The sequence below is a fragment of the Diorhabda carinulata genome, chromosome X (assembly GCF_026250575.1).
Source record: "Diorhabda carinulata isolate Delta chromosome X, icDioCari1.1, whole genome shotgun sequence".
Lineage (NCBI taxonomy): Eukaryota > Metazoa > Arthropoda > Insecta > Coleoptera > Chrysomelidae > Diorhabda > Diorhabda carinulata.
In genome coordinates, this window is record NC_079472.1 from 46,347,179 (window position 1) to 46,367,209 (window position 20,031).

Below are 20,031 nucleotides of genomic sequence, written 5' to 3' on the forward strand. Positions count from 1 at the left end.
CTAAAAAAGCCATATTTCTATTTATTTAAAGAAATTTATAAATTAAAAGCGCCGCCACTGCTTATCGCATACTGTCTGACGGGAATATTCGGAAGAAATGTTTTCATCGGTAAACAGTGGAGATGATGAGTCGGTTTGTTAGATGTTTATTGAATTTTATACGGGGAGTAAAAATTATTTATATTTCTTAATTTGGTGCCGTGCGTATTTATGAAATATTGATTGTTCCACGCAATAATTTTCTTTTACAATTCATATTGCAAAGAACAATAACTAATGATCGATAGGTACGTCCGCTGCAAGGTAGGTTTTCACTGACAGTATTAAATTTCTGAATCCATTTGTTTTGATACAAATATATTCAATTGGTTTTCATACGATTCTTTCTTTTATGTCTGTGATTTCCATGTATAAAGTCATGAATTTGTACGTAAAGTTTTGTGATACATTATCAAACGTTCACATCTTGAAAATGAATTTTCCAGTTATGATTGCACCAAATTTAAAAAACTTTATATTGCTAAACAGAGGAGTAAAATCTCTTTCCAACAACATTTAGTTTTGTACTAGTATACCGTAAATAATTTAGTAATTTTTTTCTTTTATAAATTATAAAATTATAAATGAACAAATTCGTTCTAGGTACAGATTTGCAAACGTCTGACATGTTTTCAAACGAAAAGGCAAATGGTAAACGCTTAGCATCGGAATTCGATGATGAAGATTTCGGTCCAGAAACCGATGTTGATGGTTTAGACGACGCGCTATCGCCAGGTATTATTGTAGTTTTCCTTCTTTTTTTTACCTATGCTCAATAAATATCATTAAAATTCACTATAATTGTGACCATAAAAGAATAAATATAGCAAATTCCATATTTGTATAAATTCATACAATAATCAACTGATAGTTTAGTTTAGAAGGAATTAATTGTTTACTACCACCGCGTCTTTCTTTATTAGATCCAAGAGAAACCAGCTCAAACAAGTTTTTAGATGCATTTTCCACATCGCCTAACAACAATCTATTAGCCGAAGAAGGAGTTTACAATCCGTTCATGGAACATCAGGAAAAAGCGGCCATGGAACTAGAAAATTTAAGGAAAAGGGAACATAGAGAAGAATTTGAAGAAGATGAAGAAAGAATGGGTAGAGAAGAAACGCCTACACCACCTGCTGATACTGGTGAGTTTTTGTCTTTTAAATCTATTTACTAATTGTAAAACTTTTGGGAGCAATATGTTTTAATATTCAGCTGAAGTATCGCTTTTAATTCTCTATATTTTATTCCAACTATAAATATTTTATCACAAGCAACATTATTGAATTTTAAATAAAGTCAGTGTCGTATCGCATTTATATAGATAGAAAAAATATGTTATGCCTCTGGTTTAAGACAATGAAATTCGAAAGATCTTCTTGACATCCATGAATGAAAGTTAGTCACGTTATTTGCTGTCGACGGGGTGCATTGAAAAACAAAAAATTCTACAAAGATCGCGCAGGTATATTCGAAATAAATCGTCGGAGGAAGGAAAAATAGAAAGTTTTTGGAGGCATATCTAGAATTTATATATTAAGATATGGTGAAACAAGTGCACTAGAAAGAACTGAAATTGTGTTATAAGAGGTTTGTTCTTATCCTATATCCGAGTATTTAGGGTATATTCATAATGATATTATCACACAATTTTCATTTTTCAAAACGAAGTAAAGGAAAACCAGTTTTCAGGGCAATAATAATTACCCATTTTTCAAAAAAATTGAGATGGTTATTTTTTTCATGTAATAGCAGTAAATACTCGTAGCGCGTGTTTTTTAATCACATATATATTTCTTTGTATTCAAGGCGGCACATTATTTATAAACGAAATATTTGAAATCATTTCATGTGTTATTCTCAAATAGAAATAAAATTTATGTGTTTGAATCAGAAGTGATTCAACTTGCAGTAATTTCAACTGTTCATTCATAAAAAATTATAACGTTCTATCTATAATGTTGACGTTTTTCAATAATCTGGCTATGGTCAATTTCATCAACTTCCTTCTCCTTCTGACACTAATCCTAGCTAATCTAGGAAAGTAAGTTTTTTGGAACGATTCCTTTTATTATTATTAGATTATTATACATGGCGGACAACTCCGACCACTTTTTGAACTTAATTCCATGTCGAACCGCACTTAAGTAACCTGCAGCACGGCTCTCGTTACTAGTCGAACACGGCAGATCATGACTTGGAAGTATAGAACAATTTTTTTTCAACCAATAAACTTCTGATTTGCAACTACACCGGTTTCTTTCTAAACACTAAGTGACAGTTTCATTCCACTACCGGACAGAAACTTTATAGTAATCTGACAAAAGACCTCTTCAGCCGTATATAGGCTACCTCACAGTCAAACACTTAGTCTGTTATTGCCTCTTCTCATTACTGGACAGTATTTTTGCAGAGTGGAAGACCTCTCAAGAACTAATGATTTCTTTGCCCGTAAAGAAACGTTGTCACAATCACTCTTGGGTCTGTCTCAAAAATCTTTTAGAAACCATGGTTTCCAGTGGCTTTCATGCAACCATCTTCTACATCCTGTAATGATTTATCCCATGTTAGTTCGTAATGTAATCATTCTTATATATCTTATAAGAGTGTTTATATAACCTTACGTCGTCACAGCTGCTTTTGCTTGAATAGTTACATCCATTGCCCTTATCGTCGACGTTCAATAGATCTTACATAGTGACAAACCATGATTTCAACCCAGTTCTTATCAATGAGGATGCCGTTTCCTTATCTTCGGTCTCCTATTATCTTTTTCAGCTGTATTCTGACTTATAATACATCGTTTGATTTTTTACTGGATATCGTTGCCGATTCTTAAAACATAATGGACACGAAGTTTGCAACTTTCGATTCAAAATGTTGACTTCCTTTCGCATTCTGTCTTGCGCTACCGTTATAGCCAATCCGAGACTCTAGAATATTCTAGTATGATTTCCAGAACAGTTCCAGATCATTTTCTTCATCTTCATCTTCATCTTCCTCGGACTTCATAGTCAAAGCGTTTGCCTTGTTCCTTCAGCTTTTGGATAAATGCGGGTTGGATGGGGTATGACGCATCCAAATTTCTTCAAAAGCTCCTGTGTTTGACAAGCGATGTCGGGTTCTTTGTCATGTAGAAGCACTACTCCCTACGTCAATCACATCAATCGTCCCCTCGAGCGATTCTGGATTGCTAGCGGTAGTTTGGTAAATGTTTCGAAGTATCTGTGTTTATTGTGGTGTCAGGTTGCATGAGGAGTACCTTCTTCCGATCCCAAAACACAGTCACCATAACCTTGATGGTGAACCAGAGTGATGCTACTGACGAGATTGTTTTTTATTTCGGTGGTGTACTGAAACATCCAGGTTTCATCTCCTGTGACGGTAGAGCTCATCAACTTCTTGTTGCCTACCCCCTCTCATTGTTGAAGAAACTTATGAGCGCTAGTGTGCTCTTTGTGTCTATAAGTCAGCATCTGGTGGACCCAACAAGCACTCACCTTGCGATAACACAACGTTCCTTTTGAAAGTCCTTTCAAGTGTGTTGTGGGAAGCTTCAAGAGTGCATACAACGAATTCACGGACAGTGTCGCTCAGATCTTTGAGCAGCTCACTGTCGATCTTCTGGACAATCGCATTCGAAACCGGCGCGGCGGTCTTCCATTCCGTTCCTCATGAATTTCTGTGCGACCATTAGCAAAAGCCACGCATCATATAAAACTCCACGGATAGTAACTTCCTTGCGTGGAGAAACTGGATTACTTTTGGTACACCCTCGTGACTAAATAATTTCACCAAGAAAAGCTACTACAACAATTGCTAAAACGCAATAACATTATGAGAAAAAAGTTACCACTTCAACGCTTTACATGTACAAGAAAAAAATTGTTGAGGTATATTTGTTACTATCGTTATATGTTGGTTCAAATAAACTACCCTTTACTTTTGTCTCAATAATTATGAATCACCCTGTTTGATTGGTATTATTATTAGTATTATATATATATATATATATATATATATATATATATATATATATATATATATATATATATAATTTTATGTATATATACATACAAATAGTAGACAGTCGCGAGTGGCCTAAAATGGTATTGAAATTCTTGACGTCGCCGAGCGTATGCTAGGCGAAATGTCTCCATTATTGTTTCCTCTTCGGGCTTAAGCAACCATATTAGGATAATGGAGAAATCATAAAATTAAACAGTTGTCGCTTCGGTTTGCTTGAAATCGAATAAAGTGCTTACACTGACTAATAGTTACACACTTGCAAATTAGATTTATGTTGACTTTGCTTGTAGTGTAAATGCATGATGAAATGAGATTTATACTTAAACGTGTTAAATTTTTTTATTGATATCATGTATAGAATGCAGTAGACGTAACCTATAGGTGAACTGAAATATTTAGCATCAGAGTCGTTGAACATCATATTCAAATTGTATTATTTTAAAAATCAATTTTTTTCATACATATATCAAAATTTTATTGATACTCAATTATCAAATTAACTGCTAATTCAAATATCAGTGACAGTTTCATATTTTACAATAATTATCACCCTATAGAAATTAATTTTTTTCAACTTGCTTTATTCAATACGTCAGTTAAATAAATCAAATTCGCCTCAAAATGAAAGAAATCCTAAAAATACGAGGATTGCTATTTAAGTTTTGAGACAAATAGAAACAAATATTTATAATTGGATACGGCTTTTTCCATTCCAATACTTCCAAAACATGTGATTTGAACGTATCAACCGCTTCTTCGGGTGTAGGAAAACGTTGACTCGCAATTTATTATGGATCAGTGAGAATAAGGAGAAATCATTGGGTTACAAACAAGGACTGTGCAGCAGATGATCCATCAATTCGATGTTTTGACTGTTCGAAAACGTTTTTGTTTGATATGTGTGTCTTCTGCGGTTGGTTTCCCTGATTTTTTTAAAAATTTGTGGCAAACAAATGCTGGTGTACCATTCAGAATTGACCGCTCCACATTGCTCTAATGGAACAGAGGCAACATATCCAGCTATTTCGAAAAAACATTTGCTTCGAAGTGCTTCGTGCGCGAAAAACTTTTGTTTGATTTGGATCGCCTTAAAAGGGCCATTCAGTCGATTGTTGTTTAGTGTTGGATTCATATTCATAGATCCATGCTTCGTCGCCTGTCTCAATCTTATAGATTTCTTTTGCAGCACCGCGAGTAAATTTTTTCAGCATTTCTTTACAGCGATCGACAATCGAGTTTTTTTGAGCAATTGTCCAATTATGCGGTATCCAACGCGAACAAATCTGTTTAAAAGCCAAATGTTCATGCAATATTAAATGTATGCGAGTGGAACTTATAACCAAGTTTGACTTAGACGCACGGTATGTCACATGACGATCTTGTAATATCAGATTTCACAGCATCGGTATTTTCTGGATCAACATCCGATTTAGGATAATCTTCACTAAATTCATCCTGTAGCGAAGTGCGACACCGTTTGATTTCGGGAAACCAACTAAACATGCTGGCTCGAATTGATGCTTCATCACCAAAAGTGGAAGCCAGTTGATCGCCACACTGCTGTTGGTTTAATCCACGTAGAAAGTCATAAAAATTTCAATTTAATTCCATTTGATCAAGATGTTTCAAGTATCTGTAAACAACTCAAATAGCACTCGTATGACAAACAGTTCTGATATTCACCATTTAAAATGTCCAAACTTTATGATGGCAATATCAGATTTAACATATTCACATCAGTGTTGCCATATCTCAACAACCGTCGTAAGATATATATTAAAGTCAACTGTGAAAGGCATCAAGAGTGTATGTATTCGTGCAAAAAAATATTTACATGGAAATTATAGTAGTTAAATTCTCTATTATGGCTAAAATGAGCTTTTTTAACCAAAATAGAATAATAGAAATCAAAAAAAAACCTATTTTTATTAAGTGTTGGTTTGCGTTGTCCTAATTATTCAAAATACAAATAAAAATTATGCCGCCAGATTGCAGATTAAATCATAAACAACGTTGTTTGTTCAACCCCCACAAATGTATAGTGATAATATTATATATCGATTTCATATACCAAGCAACAGTCAATCAAAAATATTTGTAATAATTTTGAAATTTTTCAATAGCGACAAAGAGAGAAAGATTCAGTATTAATTAATAAAATAATAAGTAGGTTCTAAGAAGAACTGTTAAATCTTTTCCAAATTTACAAAGCCATTTCTCTCCAAAGCCTATACACTCAGGTAATTCTAAAAAATTGAGAAAATCGCTATGTTTATACATTTTTTTGCATAACCAATTTATCTCTCTATTATTTACCTCCAAGATAGGTTTTCGTTCATTTGACTGGCTTTTTTTTCAATTGTTAAAATTGTGATAGGGGTGATGCAATTCTCCATAAATGTGCTGTAGATTTTAGTCAAGCAGGTACAGGCATTTTTTATACTATTAGAGGAAGACGTTTAGTTTCAATTGTTTATTTTTACTATCAGCGCTTATAGTCGAGACTACTATGTTTTGAAGTTTTTAATAAACATTGTTACTATTTCTTCGCTGCTATTCGATATAATTAGAAATGTAAATTGCAGTAAATAATAAATATGAGTATTTAGTATTCAGTATTCAGTATTTAAAAAAAAGTTTCCAAAACTATTTAGTATATATAAAATTTTTATATAGAATTAATTTCGATAAGATTTACTTATGAAAAATTGAATTCTGTGTATTACAGAACTACCCCAGCTAAGAATAATTAATATCAATATTTAGAAATGTATGATTTAGAATATGACGATGAATATATATTTGATAATAAAATTATCTTATGTATTTAGCTTTAGATGTATCCTACGTGTCATCTTACGTTATTTTTGGTTTATAAAATCTACACGTTAGGCTCGTTAACACAAAGCGAAACTAAAATAAATGTCTCGAAAGTTATTTCTTTTGCTGTATTTCTTCTATTTTCTGTCGGATGGCAACAGATCCACTTATATGCAATGGTAGCAGTTAATTTTAAAAGACATCTGGGACTTCTAAGTATTCCAAGTTCCCCGTCGAATTTTGTGTTCGGGTTATTTGCAGTAGCTACGCAATAAATTATAAATAAAATCAATTTGAGTACAGTAATTTATCCAAAACAATGTATGTTTTGGGGTGAGTTTTTTGAATGGAACTTAAATTGATAAAAATCGTCGATTAAGCTAATACCTCTTATCATGATGGGGTGTACAATTTTCTGGCTTTCGCGTCACTACTCGAGTGCCCTTTTTCCCGTTTTTAATGGACTGTATTTAGAGTGGTTTCAATCAGCCGCGCTGATTCCCACCGCTCTGCAATAATGAGAATCGACATTTATTTTGCCATGGAATTATTCTAAACTCCAATATTCACTAATATAAATTTTAGGTAAATTTTCTCATTCATTCATCTAGTAAGGAATTTTTTCACAACAGGAAAAGTTTGTATAAATCAAATATGACCATTTTTCACAATTTTTAAAGTGCAACAATACTTAGAGTCTTTTTAAACTTTAACCATTCACGCTCGTTTCGCCATATTGTTCATCGAATTGAACATTAAAACAAAGAAAAACTCTTCAGCTTCATTATATTAGTATTTTATATTTACAATATCAACTTTCTGTTTGGAATTTTAAATATTTCGAAAACGTGGCCTAATCATTCTTCCAAAGAGGAACACACTATCTTCCTTACTAATTTCAAGGCGAATATTAAATTACACCTTTTTCGAAGAATGTCTATATCGACTTCTTCAACAGCTCTCAATTTTGAGGACCGGATTCGATCTTATTCGATCTCTTCAGAACGATTCAACATATTTATGTTCAGAAGCTCGAATCAGAACTGAAAAAAACACCAACGTTCACTGCTATTTGATTTATGTAATTATACATGCATTAACGATCGATATCCCGGACCCCATCCTCACCATCTATTGCTAACCATTAGTCAGGTAATTCACTAGCCGATAGTATTAATTAGTAGAAATGCGATACTCGTCTATATATTTATAAATGTATCGGGTACACAGCTGCATGCCATTTAACGGCGCTGGTAAACATTTAATGTTTGGTGAAAACTAAAAAGTGATGAGTAGTACTATCTATTCTTGGTTAACCATGAACTATGCTCTGGATATTTCTGAATTATTTATGTTTATTATATAATTATGGGAATTATTATGTAGAATTACTGCTAGAGCATATATAAGGCAGGAGCTCGCAGCAGAGCTGTTAGTTGAATATTGAAGATGGTAGTGAGCAATACAAGTAATCCGGTAAACGGATTTTCAAGAAAATTCCAAAATATCCTTGGAAATCAAAAGAGGCTCGAATTTTCGACAATGATAGATAATGCAGTGAAAAAAAAGTTTTCGAGAAAATTCTATTGTATTTGGAAAGTAGTAGAGATTAAAGCTCATGAATATTAGATCGAGATTTCAACCAAATGAAGGATTTGTTGAAGGTAATGCATGAAATGAGAACGGAAATAAAGAAGACCCAAGAATAAATGAATAAGGATCAAGAAAATTTGAATGCAAGTCAAGTAGAACTGGAAGGAGACATGAAGAAGAAATAGGGAGAGGCCCAGAAGAACTGAAAGGTGAAATAGAAAAGGGCTGGTGTAAGTTTAAGTAATCAATCAAAGATCCAAAAAAAAATGAACTAGATCGTACCAGATACAGATACCAGAGACTCGGAAAAGAGACTAGAAGCTGTGGAAAGTTCCGGAACTTGAAACGCCAAAGGATGGGTGCTGAAAGTAGATTTGAAGAAGAAGCTGTTGAGAAGAATAGAACAGGAACTGGGTGACTTTAACTATGATGAAACAATGAGAAAAGCAATGTTTGTATGAAAAATGCTTTTCTTGTCGAAGCGCAGCAAACCCATGATGGTAAATCTGTATTTAATTGTACCCCTAGAAGTTAAAGCCATCACGACCATCTAATTTGAATTATTTCTTTTCATCAGAAAAGATTATGTAAGAGAAATTTTTATAGTAAAATGTTTAAAATACAAGCAACTTTTATAAAATTCCTATTGTGGTTCAAATTCTTTCAAGCAAACTGCATGATAATTTTATGACGCGCAAGGATACTAGGCGCTGTTAACTCACAAATTTTGTGCAATATTCTTCTAGTGGCACATCACATTTCATAGTTATACTTTTACTAACTTGTAAACTTGAATATTGCTTGCGACAAATCTTTCAGTTCAGTTTATGGGCTGTCGCTTTTTCAGTTTGATCCATAATAAACGCGATTTCTTGAATAATTCTTCCAGAGAATCTGTTCTGTGATGGTTAATACATAATAACATTTTTCCATGTTTTTTAAAATAAATTATGTAAATTGTTTCTAAGCGTTTCAAAAAAGGGGCATTTTAGTTTTAATTTCATTACATAACGAACATTATATTCGACAAAAATAAATATTTTTGATTGGTACCACACTGCTAACTTTATCATATACTTTCTAAAGTCTTTCCATTTTCCATTTAAACTTTTGACTGTCACTTGAAGATAGGGATCAAAGTTGCACAGAAATAATGTAGTTTTTCATACCGTGACGTTTTGATACAATTTTGGCCTTCATCAGATTGAAATCATTTCTGTTCGATTGCTATTACTATTTGCTACAATATTATTTCTCATTATTTCTTTGTTATTTCTTATTCATTTGTTAACCATGTCAAAATCGCTAATATAATTTTCAGTCATGCACAAAATTTCTAAGAAAATTGATTCTTTTAAATATGAAGTTCCAATACCTTCATACTACAATTTTATAATTAAAAATTAGTCTCCATTATCGCAAAACGGTAGTTTTCATTTTGTTGCTCAACAGCAACTAAAGTAACTGTTTTTCCATCATTATAAAACATTAACAATTATATCGTTCTTATTTACCGGTACCTCGATCAGAACCCCACACATTTAACCATCAACCAACTCGCTCAATTATAAGAAAGTGTTTATATTAGTGCCTTTCACCGTGTTTAAGCATGGCACCACGCTCTTTATTAAAGTCTCGAATTCCATTGCCGTTGAATGTATCGAATGCTAATAATAAACGGTGCAGAGTGATTCACTGAAAATGACCTGTATATCAAGTATTGAGCTCGCTTTAAAAAAATTACGATGTGAGTAATATTGTCGGAATATATGAAAATATATTTTTGTTCCTACGACCATATACGATACTGATGGAGTTCACACGAAAAGCATCTTTACAAACTAAAGTTCATCCATCTCTCCGCAAATGTTTTTTTGGCTCTAGAAAATCGAAAAATCATCCGATTCCGATGAATTTATGAACTTTATGAACTTATATTAGTTTCAGAGCTTTAAATGTTCATAAAAATGCATTCATTCGCGTATAATTGTTGATAACTTTTTCATAATCTACACAAAAAACAAATAAATAGAAAAAAAAATTATACAAAAATGTTGATTTATCATGTTTTTACAATTAAAAATAATAACAATCTTATATATTAAAAAAATTGATGATTTCCATTCCAAGTCCGTTCAGGCGTTCTAAACAACAGATTTGCTTAATTTTTTTTTTCAATGAAAGGTACTGATGCACAGATCAACCATCAACCATTTCATTTCATCTAATTTTCACCATTCTCAAGTTATACTCAAATGCGATTTCCTCCTGTACATTACTTATGGGAGTTTTTCACATATACACATTCTATCCTCAATATATCAGGTTCTATTCAAGATAGAGACTTCGTTTTGGTTTAAGAACACTCGCTGAAACACCTTCTTTCTTTTGAGTTTTTGAACTCTTAAATCGGTTGAGTTGGAGAGGAGCTAGGCGCGGACATTCAATGTGGAGTTATGGATTTTTGTAGGTTTTTGGCAATTTTTCTTTATTCAAAGATCTATATCTCAGGTTCTGATATAGCTACAGAGTTCGTTCTTTTCTATTATAATGATTTCTGATACTTATTTAATGGATTCGATGCGAGCGAAGCCGCGAGTAAAAACTAGTTTCTCTTAAAATTGACGTTTTCTCATATATAATCGTTTGTACCTTTTTTATTAAGTAATTATTAAAGTTATATGAACAAAAAATTCTTAAAATCACTTATTGCAAACAAGTGTACAATATCAAAAGTTAACTTTGGAAAATTGAAAATTATTAGTAATATTTATTTGCCTTTTCGACCAATATTTTTAATCCGTTCTAAGGTTCTCGAAAGAAAAATAGAATGAAATATTAACTAAATTCAAAAAACAAACATCATGAAACTTAAAACAATACATAATACAGCATGTTTCAATTCATGTTTTATTTGATATATCACGTAAGATGGGCTGAGTTCTCACTAAATAAACATAATCTCACTTATATCAGCAGGTAGGTTTTTGAAATTATAAATGAGCTTGTAGCCCAATCATCAAACACGTGACATCATGCTGTTGGCAACACATAGAGTCTGCTGAAAGCCTGTGAAAAACTGAAAATAATAAATAATTCAGCATGTTTCAATTCATGTTTTATTTAATATATCACGTAAGCTGGGTTGATTTCTCACTAAAAAATCCTCACTTATATCTGCAGGTATCTGCATTCTTTTTATTTTGTAATTTGTAAAAACCAATAAAAACAGAATTTGAAATCCACAATACATAAAACTAATGGCTGATTTTGGTGTGTATGACTAAATCCAAACTTTTCCGCATATATATTGCAAGTACTTTTCAATACATGTGAAAAAAAAAGTAAATGTTTAGAACCGGATGACTTTTAATTTAAATTGAAACAATTGCTTTTTTTTAATATAGAGATATTATCTGGTACTCTAATATAATTTTAACAAAGTGACCGCTACCATTGGTTAGTACATGAAGTAGTACAATTTTCATACACACTTGACAGTTTTCGGCGATCACATGTCGAATGTTGGTTTCCTTGTGCACTAGTGATCCCGGTTTATCCTTCTTAATGTGTATCAATATAGACGTCGACAAAGTCGAATTAGCGAGGCCCCTTTTCTTTCGTTCCCTATAAATCTATCTTACCAAATATGATTTGAGAGGGCATACCCTCTCATGATAGTGAAGAAATATAAATATGCGGAAGAAAAATATTAAAAGGCTAACGTATCTTTATAAAGCGACAACCTCAAGTTATGTTTTGTATACTGTACTTTTATTTTGTTTTGCTTATAGCAATACAGATGTCATAATTTCACCAATATTTGATATTTTTTATAGAATTCAAAAATAAATGGTTAGTATTATCGCATCGCTTTAAAAGTTATTGCTAGCCTCCTTTAAATGCGAAACAAGACCGCGGGGTCACTTCGCCCACGCCTAGCTAAGCCACTGTACGTGGACACGTGACTTGACAAGTCCCCAATGAAAATAATTTATTTTTGTGATGATCAGTTAACGTTCGTCAAATATTTCTTATAGGTTTAAAATTGTTTTGCGCGACATGTGGCATGTGGTGCCATCTCTGCAACATCAAGGCCTCCCACGTGAAATACAAATATCTCTGTATAAGTTTACCTTTGATCGCTGAAGACAATAACTTGGTTATCAAAACACGTGTCAAACAGTGTAATTGTTGGGATATTGGCAACAATAAACAGTGTATTGTTCAGTGTGAATATCACCTATGGTTCCAGAAATTTCAACTGAATTATCTTTGTATCTCTTTGTATCTCACCATTCACTGTAACAGCATTTCTAAAGACATAATGGGCAATTATACCACCAGATCAAACATTCTTGTTTTTCTGGGTATAGTGATGTTTCGACAATAGCTCATGGATCAATGGCAATGTTTCCTTCCTCCCATTCCGTTAACGTACTGTGCGAGTGATGATCGTGTGTTTTCATCTTAGTTGAATTCTAAATGCACTCAAACCCAGATCTTTGCGCAAAATTTTTCTCCAGATAGATAAATACAAGGTCACTTGTTAAACGCGATGACGTATTCGGCGTCTTACGGGATGCTTACAAAAGACATATCTCTTGAATTATTTATTTCTAAATAAATTTGAACCATTTGAAAACATTACCCCGTTGTCATACTATACATACTAAACTACCAAACCACAGAACTGAGAATTGTCTCATAGCTTATTGAAAATAAATTGCTAAATTGGAGCTCTTCGCCTCTTAAAAACACTTAAACTTAAATATTCATGAAAATAACTACAATTGATTAGTGTTCATGGAAACACAACTTGATAGGAACAAGTTTTCTTGCACTCACGTTTGGTTGTACGCAACTAGACTTAATGTCTTGCTTACCTCATACATACTAGTGTTGTATCTCTTTATTCCAGAGGTGTCAAACTCAATTTTGCAGAGGGTCATATATTAAATTTTAAATTTGGTGGGTCAGATTGAAAATAAAAAAAAATGAAGTGAATTATTATAACATTTTATTTATTAAATTATATAAGTACATATATAAAATACGGTTGAAGAAAATCATATCAAAGTTATAAATGATGGTAGGTAATTATGTTTAGTTCGAGGATCCAGATACCTGACTTCTCTTGTTTTTGACTAGCTCATTGATGTCAGGTATCATAGTCGTTGTATTTATTTTAGAATTGATTGGAGATATTAATTCATATTTTAATTATAGGTGGCATGACATGGCTTATTTTTAAACGTTTGGATGCCAGTGATTCCTGGTGAATTATACAGTGTAATTCCACAAAATTCCCTGATGTTTTCTGTTTTAATTTAGTTACAACGCCGAGAGTACGAGTATTTAAAACATCCGTAGAGGAATCGAATAAGTCTAAAAGTTCTAAAAAACAAGATTCTTCTTTCTGTGACACATTGCGATCACAGGTCCTCAAAAACTAGCTAGTACTTTAAAATTTAACATTCATTCATCTAACAAATATTTCTAACAGAATACATATTTCTGCTATTTCTATTATTAGGCTGTATATTTTTTTCCGGCAAAGAATTCAGTAGAAAAATCTTGAGAAAAGCGTGTGCAAATGTCACTTGACACCAAAAAAATTTTGGGTTTTATCTTTAGCATTATTTTAGTACTCTTTTAGTAATTGACAAGAAAAATCCCAAAAATGCAGCTTCATTCATCTTTCTAGTTTGTCTGCTTATTTTAGAGCGACTTCTTCATCCATGCTTTTACATGTTTTTTTCCATTTAGGATTGTAATGATAGATGCAAGCATCGCTTACATTTATAAATCGATATAATAATCAAATTGGGCTAGCATGAAACACTCCAAAAAGAGTTTGAAATGCTCATTCGAATGTATTTTTAATTCAAAATAATTAAACGCGCCTATAGGTTACGCATCCTAATGCTTCAGTCTATATATATGTATGACAAACACGTTCGTTAAAATATGCTCAAATATCTTCTCAACTTTAATATGACAATCTCTCAACTGTTCAAACCTTCCAATCGGTCTAACGCAAGAAACGTAAAGGAATATAGTATGTTGATATCCGGGCATCCAAACGTCAGTCGGCAAGTACCTATATTTCAACAGAATTGCTCTATTGCTTCCGTTACTTTCTGGAATTTTGAAGCGAAGATTTCTACCCATTTTCTCTACATCGAAACTTCAAGTCCGTGAGATTATGATTATCCACTTTTATCGTCTGCATGTGGTAGAAAAATCTATCTAATATAATTAACAGTATAATTACATATTTATATTATGTATAATAATGGAGTACTATATTCTTATTTTTGCAGTGCTGTCAGCACACAAAACTTCACACACACGTTATGTTGGCGACAGAGTGAGATGGAACTGTTATTTTTTGTTTAAATTTTTCTTTTATCCAATTTTCTTAAAAAAGTTGTTTTTCAACATTCTGAATAATTGAAAAAATTCAACATTGAATCTCCATCCTAAACGAAACATTTTATATACTTTAATTTTTTATTTTCTTAATAATAGGCATATTTCTTTATTCTAATACACTGCAGTGTAAATATTATTGAATGCTTTAACTTGACATCAATAAATCAGAAACAGTTTTCATTTCTCTAAATTGAACTTCCAGTTTCAATTGCAGATATATTTTTATAATCTGAAAGCACATGCTTTAATTTTTTAATATTTTTACTTAGATCATTGTTGCTAAGAACGTTAATCTTTCCATTGACAAGGCAAAACTAGATTGAAGAGTGACGTTTCTATGTGAAAATGACAGCTCTGTGGGAAAATAACAACTTGTATTTTGGGTTGCATAATTGCTAAATATTGTGGCAGAGCAACAATTATCAACATGCTGAAACCTTTTTCTATATTTCAACTTCAAGAGTAGCTACGTTTCACAAAAACTCTTTAAATGCTGCAATTTCCATAAGTCCTATAAACCTGTCTTCTGACACAGTAATGAGTAACAGCCTAACTTCTGGTATAAAAATTGTCATTAACTCTAAGAATGAAGTTACTCCAAAATTAGAATTTAATAATTGTCGGAATTCTTTTACAATTAACATCAATAATTATCTTCGCTTCTCAACATTTATAAAACAAAGGACTATTTCCATACTGTTTGACGGTATGTATTTCATCACCAATTACTGTAAGGTCACCAGAATCCAGTCAGCTAAATTTTGAACCCGGAATATTTTCAAGTCGCATAAAACACGACTATAATATTATTCCTAACAATTCATTTGTCGAGCAGATTAGCATTTTGAATATTCGTCATAAAAGTTATGATTTGTTTGTTGAAAAACATTATATTATTATTGCTCGTATTAAAATATATCACCAATTGTAATAAAAATTGTAATCTTCATATAATATATTTACAATAATGTTCAGTTCTGTAACATAAGTGAAATGTTACATCCGTTATTTTTAAGAATGAACTGGATAGGAATGCTCCAACTCTATATATGTCATTTCGACCTCTGTTGATTCGATACAACACGCAAGCGTAATCCGTTGCCCAACCCGATTTCTCAGTCTTGCACCGGCTTTGAGATAGATTTTAAGTTTTAACGTTATTCTTATGCTTTTAAGTGCCTGTAAATTTCAACATTTTGTATGTTTTTCTACTCCCTTGTTCTGTGATATATTTTAACTTGTGTATTTATTTTTTATATCTATAGTAAGGTAAGATTATGTTTAGGAATTATGGCTTTTGTAAAGATCAATGTTGTAGTGTCCTTAGTGTAACCGAGAACCACAGCATGGTTGGTTCTCCATATACAAAATTAGAACACTGTTAAAATCGTTTACCGATGTCTGCGTAGATCAACATTTCTCGACATTTTGTCTATTCAGGTGTTCTTTGTTTACGTGTAATATTTTTTTGTCGCCTGCACAGGATATTAGTTAAGTTGTCAGAAATGTTATTCTAAACATTATTTTAGATATAATTGTAGATTTTTTACAATTTGAGTTTACCGGCATGAGTGAGTCACACCTTTTGACACCTACATTATTGCGCAAGGATGTTCAAATATAGAATTGTTATTGTACTTGCTATCTGCATAATTACCTGTCTACCTTGATTGCGTTATAAAATAAACGAAAGTTATGGTCCTTGTAACAAAAAAAACTTAATCTGAATCCACAATAAAAAAATTTATTATGCACAATATATATTTTACATTAAGGTGAAATTTATTTCTACAAGTTAATATCTTGCACCAATTTAGATATATGCAAAATAATAAGCACCATTTTGAATTTACTTTTGAATTTTTTTTATTCAAGAAAGTGTTTTTCAAATGGGACACCATTAAATGATGTGTAAGTAATTAGTATATTGTGTTGAAAATCAGGATACTACATAGCTAAACAACAAACTTCCTAACATAAAAGATCACAAACATTACCAAAAAAATATTTTGAAAAACTCTTCTTCTCACTCTCATGTTAAAAACGCTGAATATATCTCTCTTTGTTATTTTACTAACATTTGAATACACCTTCCCCTGAAAAATAATTACATGTTTATTTTTAAACTGTGAGATATTGTTTCAAGAAATTATAATAATCTATGGACCATAAGGTAAACACTTCTAAATCCACTCGCGATTTGATTTTTCCTAATATCACTTTTTGATACAATCCTAACAATGTCTATGTTGAAGAGGTATCATGAACTCAAACCTTAGTAGTTTGAATTTGGGCACAGCTGATTAGTTGAGTGGATGCTTGTGCAATATAAAACAACCATAACCTAAGCTATTTTTATATTGTTATCTGTTTCATAGCTTTTTGTTGTTTGTTTCTTATTTTAATTTATAAGTTGTAAATGGACTTTTCATTATTTTATTTTGGGAAATATAAATTAATTAAATTAACATGAATGTATTTAAATAGTTTGATACTAATAAGTATATATTTCTGAATAGAATTAGATGTACAGGAAGTCTCCTGTATATCTATTTTAGTTTATTATTTTAGTCAAAAAATAATTTAGTTTGTTCAGTAAAAATTAAATGTTTTCAGGTAACAAGTATCGAAAAAATACACACATATTTCACAATCATGTTGAAAATACTGACAACATTACAATACTTCGCTTAAATTTGGTTTTCTGTATCGACACATAGAAAACACTAATTACTCGGCATCAATAAAGTAGCTTTAAATTGCATTTTTTGCTGCTTTTTTTTGGGACAAATGTACCTTTACAGAAATGTGCTAAATGTCATATTTGTTTGTATTGGTATGTCAGTTAGGGAGAGTTATATACCTTCAACTTTGGACATGTTAATGTCACATTTGTTTAGAAAGAACTAGATAGAAAAGTGTAATTTCTTTGAGATATCCTGTGTTTTTTAGCTGATACTATACCAATACTAGAATTTATTTTAATTTAAAATGATAACATTGTTATCAAATATGTATTACATAATTGAGTATAGTGACAGTGTGTTCAAAGAAGAAAGGTCCAAAAAAATGTCAAGAAATATTCCAATAGAATGCTCAATTTGAGATAGAAGACAATATAATGTACAGTTGGCAAATTCTAAGGAGATAAAAGTTGGTTTTTCATTATTTTAATTATTATTAAATTTCTCTTACTTCTTCACTCTTCACTAAGAGTATGTACCCTGACTGTTTATTGCAGTCCTTCTATCTTTATATTCAGAATATATAATTTGATCAACAGTCGCCAAGTCATTATATTTCTGAGAACTTATCAAATTTCAATATGACCAGTATTACCTCATAATTAATTATATAAGAATATCCAAAATGAATTTCACTTAATGTGTATACCTCCAAAGATCATTCAACCCACCAGTGATTTTATATCCTACATTTAAACTTTGGTAAAAAAAATAATACATGCTGCTACATATTTTTTTTAATATCTGCTTTTAGATGTATTTGATAGTGTATTTTTTAAATATTGTTTGTGTTTTTTATACGTTTTTGTTTTATTTTGTTTTTTGCTTTGAGGTCCTTCCACTTTATATGATTCACTTTCCCATAGCTTTCATTTATATTACACTATTATATAGTTGCCCTTCTCAAACTTTGAATATTTCCTTATATTTTATTTTTTCTTCATACTTCTTTTCCATTATACCTTGTTCCATTTTTCTTCCATTTTCTGTTCTTTTTTTATGTGATCAAGTGTTTAAGACTGTTGGCTTTGTTAAAATTCCTCTAAGTATGTGTTTCTTTTTTATAATAGCAAACAAATTTGGCTACTGTGGTATTTTTATATAACATCCATGTTTTTAAAACCAAACAACGCCTAGTGCTCACCATAGGTTTTAAATAGCAGTCAATTCAGCAATCACTTATCAACAAAAATTCTTAGTATGTTGATAACTATGGACCAATTCTTATGTGGAATAATATTGTAGAGACACTGAGGATAAATTGAATATAAATTAGTAATTGGAATTCTGGCCGAACACATTATATTTTCACAAATAAAAGAGTTAATATTGGGAATAGCACTACTCGATTATATTTGGACAGTTGTTAACACTTTAGCTCAAGAGGCTAATTAAGCTGCTTTGTCTAGCCATCAGAGACAGATAGCCTTGGTTGCAAAAGTTATAGGATGTCTTTAGATCTCCCATACCACTGAAAGAAGAAGTTGTAGATTATAAAATATATCACTTTAACAAATATTAAATTTATGAGAAAAATACTGATTGTTTAATTTTAGAAAAACAAATTACTAACTAAAACGTAATTATTCAAATGTTAAAAAAGCAGGTCAATTCAAATAGATTTCACAATAAGCTTAGAATTAGTCTCTAGAAAAAAGTGTGTATTACAAATAATATGTGAGAAAATAATCTAAAACAAAATTCAGTGGAAAATGATTATTGTATTCAGCAGTTTTATATATGTCATTTAAATAATAATAAAGACTTTATTGTTAATTGAAGAAGTAGCTCAATAACTTTTTGTTATTTCATAGGTAGTAAATTCTGTTCCATTTTTGTGTCACTTATTTATTTTCAATGGAAAATGCAAACTACACATGGACCCAGTGAAAAGTACCCGACCTATATATGTGGATAATAACTTTATAATAACGTTGGGAAATACTTCAATTCGATTTCAAGGCGGTCACATTTTATCCTAATATTTATTTATTTACATAACTTCATTCCATTATATTACCTCAAAAATTTAAGAGGTCGAGTGATAACTCTTTTAAAAGATCTATGAATGCTCTTTGTAATTGTCTATAATTTTGCATAAAATTTTGGTTTGTTGGAATATATCTGTTTCTGATTTTGAATTTTAAACATATACTATGATAAAAAGTGACCCAAATTACAGATAACCAATGTTTTCATTTGAATATTATTGAACATGCGAATTGAGGCTTTAGGACGTTCATCATTTTAAAAATAAATTCTAACAATTTCTCCACTCTCCTGAAAGATATACTCTATTTTACTCTCATTATACTAAAATTATTTCCAAAAACCAAGTGTGGAATTTTATAAAAAATTATAAGTAATT

At 31.3% G+C, this 20,031-nt stretch overlaps 1 protein-coding gene across 2 annotated transcripts in view; it reads left to right on the forward strand.

Annotated features, from left to right (window-relative positions):
- LOC130900460 (titin-like) overlaps positions 1 to 20,031 on the forward strand; it is a 271,357-nt gene that overhangs the window by 226,307 nt on the left and 25,019 nt on the right. For both annotated transcript variants that reach the window (XM_057811095.1, XM_057811096.1), the window contains 2 exons: positions 643 to 774; positions 963 to 1,184. In XM_057811095.1, the coding sequence (XP_057667078.1) occupies positions 643 to 774; positions 963 to 1,184 (354 nt within the window). The remainder of the gene's footprint in view (positions 1 to 642; positions 775 to 962; positions 1,185 to 20,031) is intronic.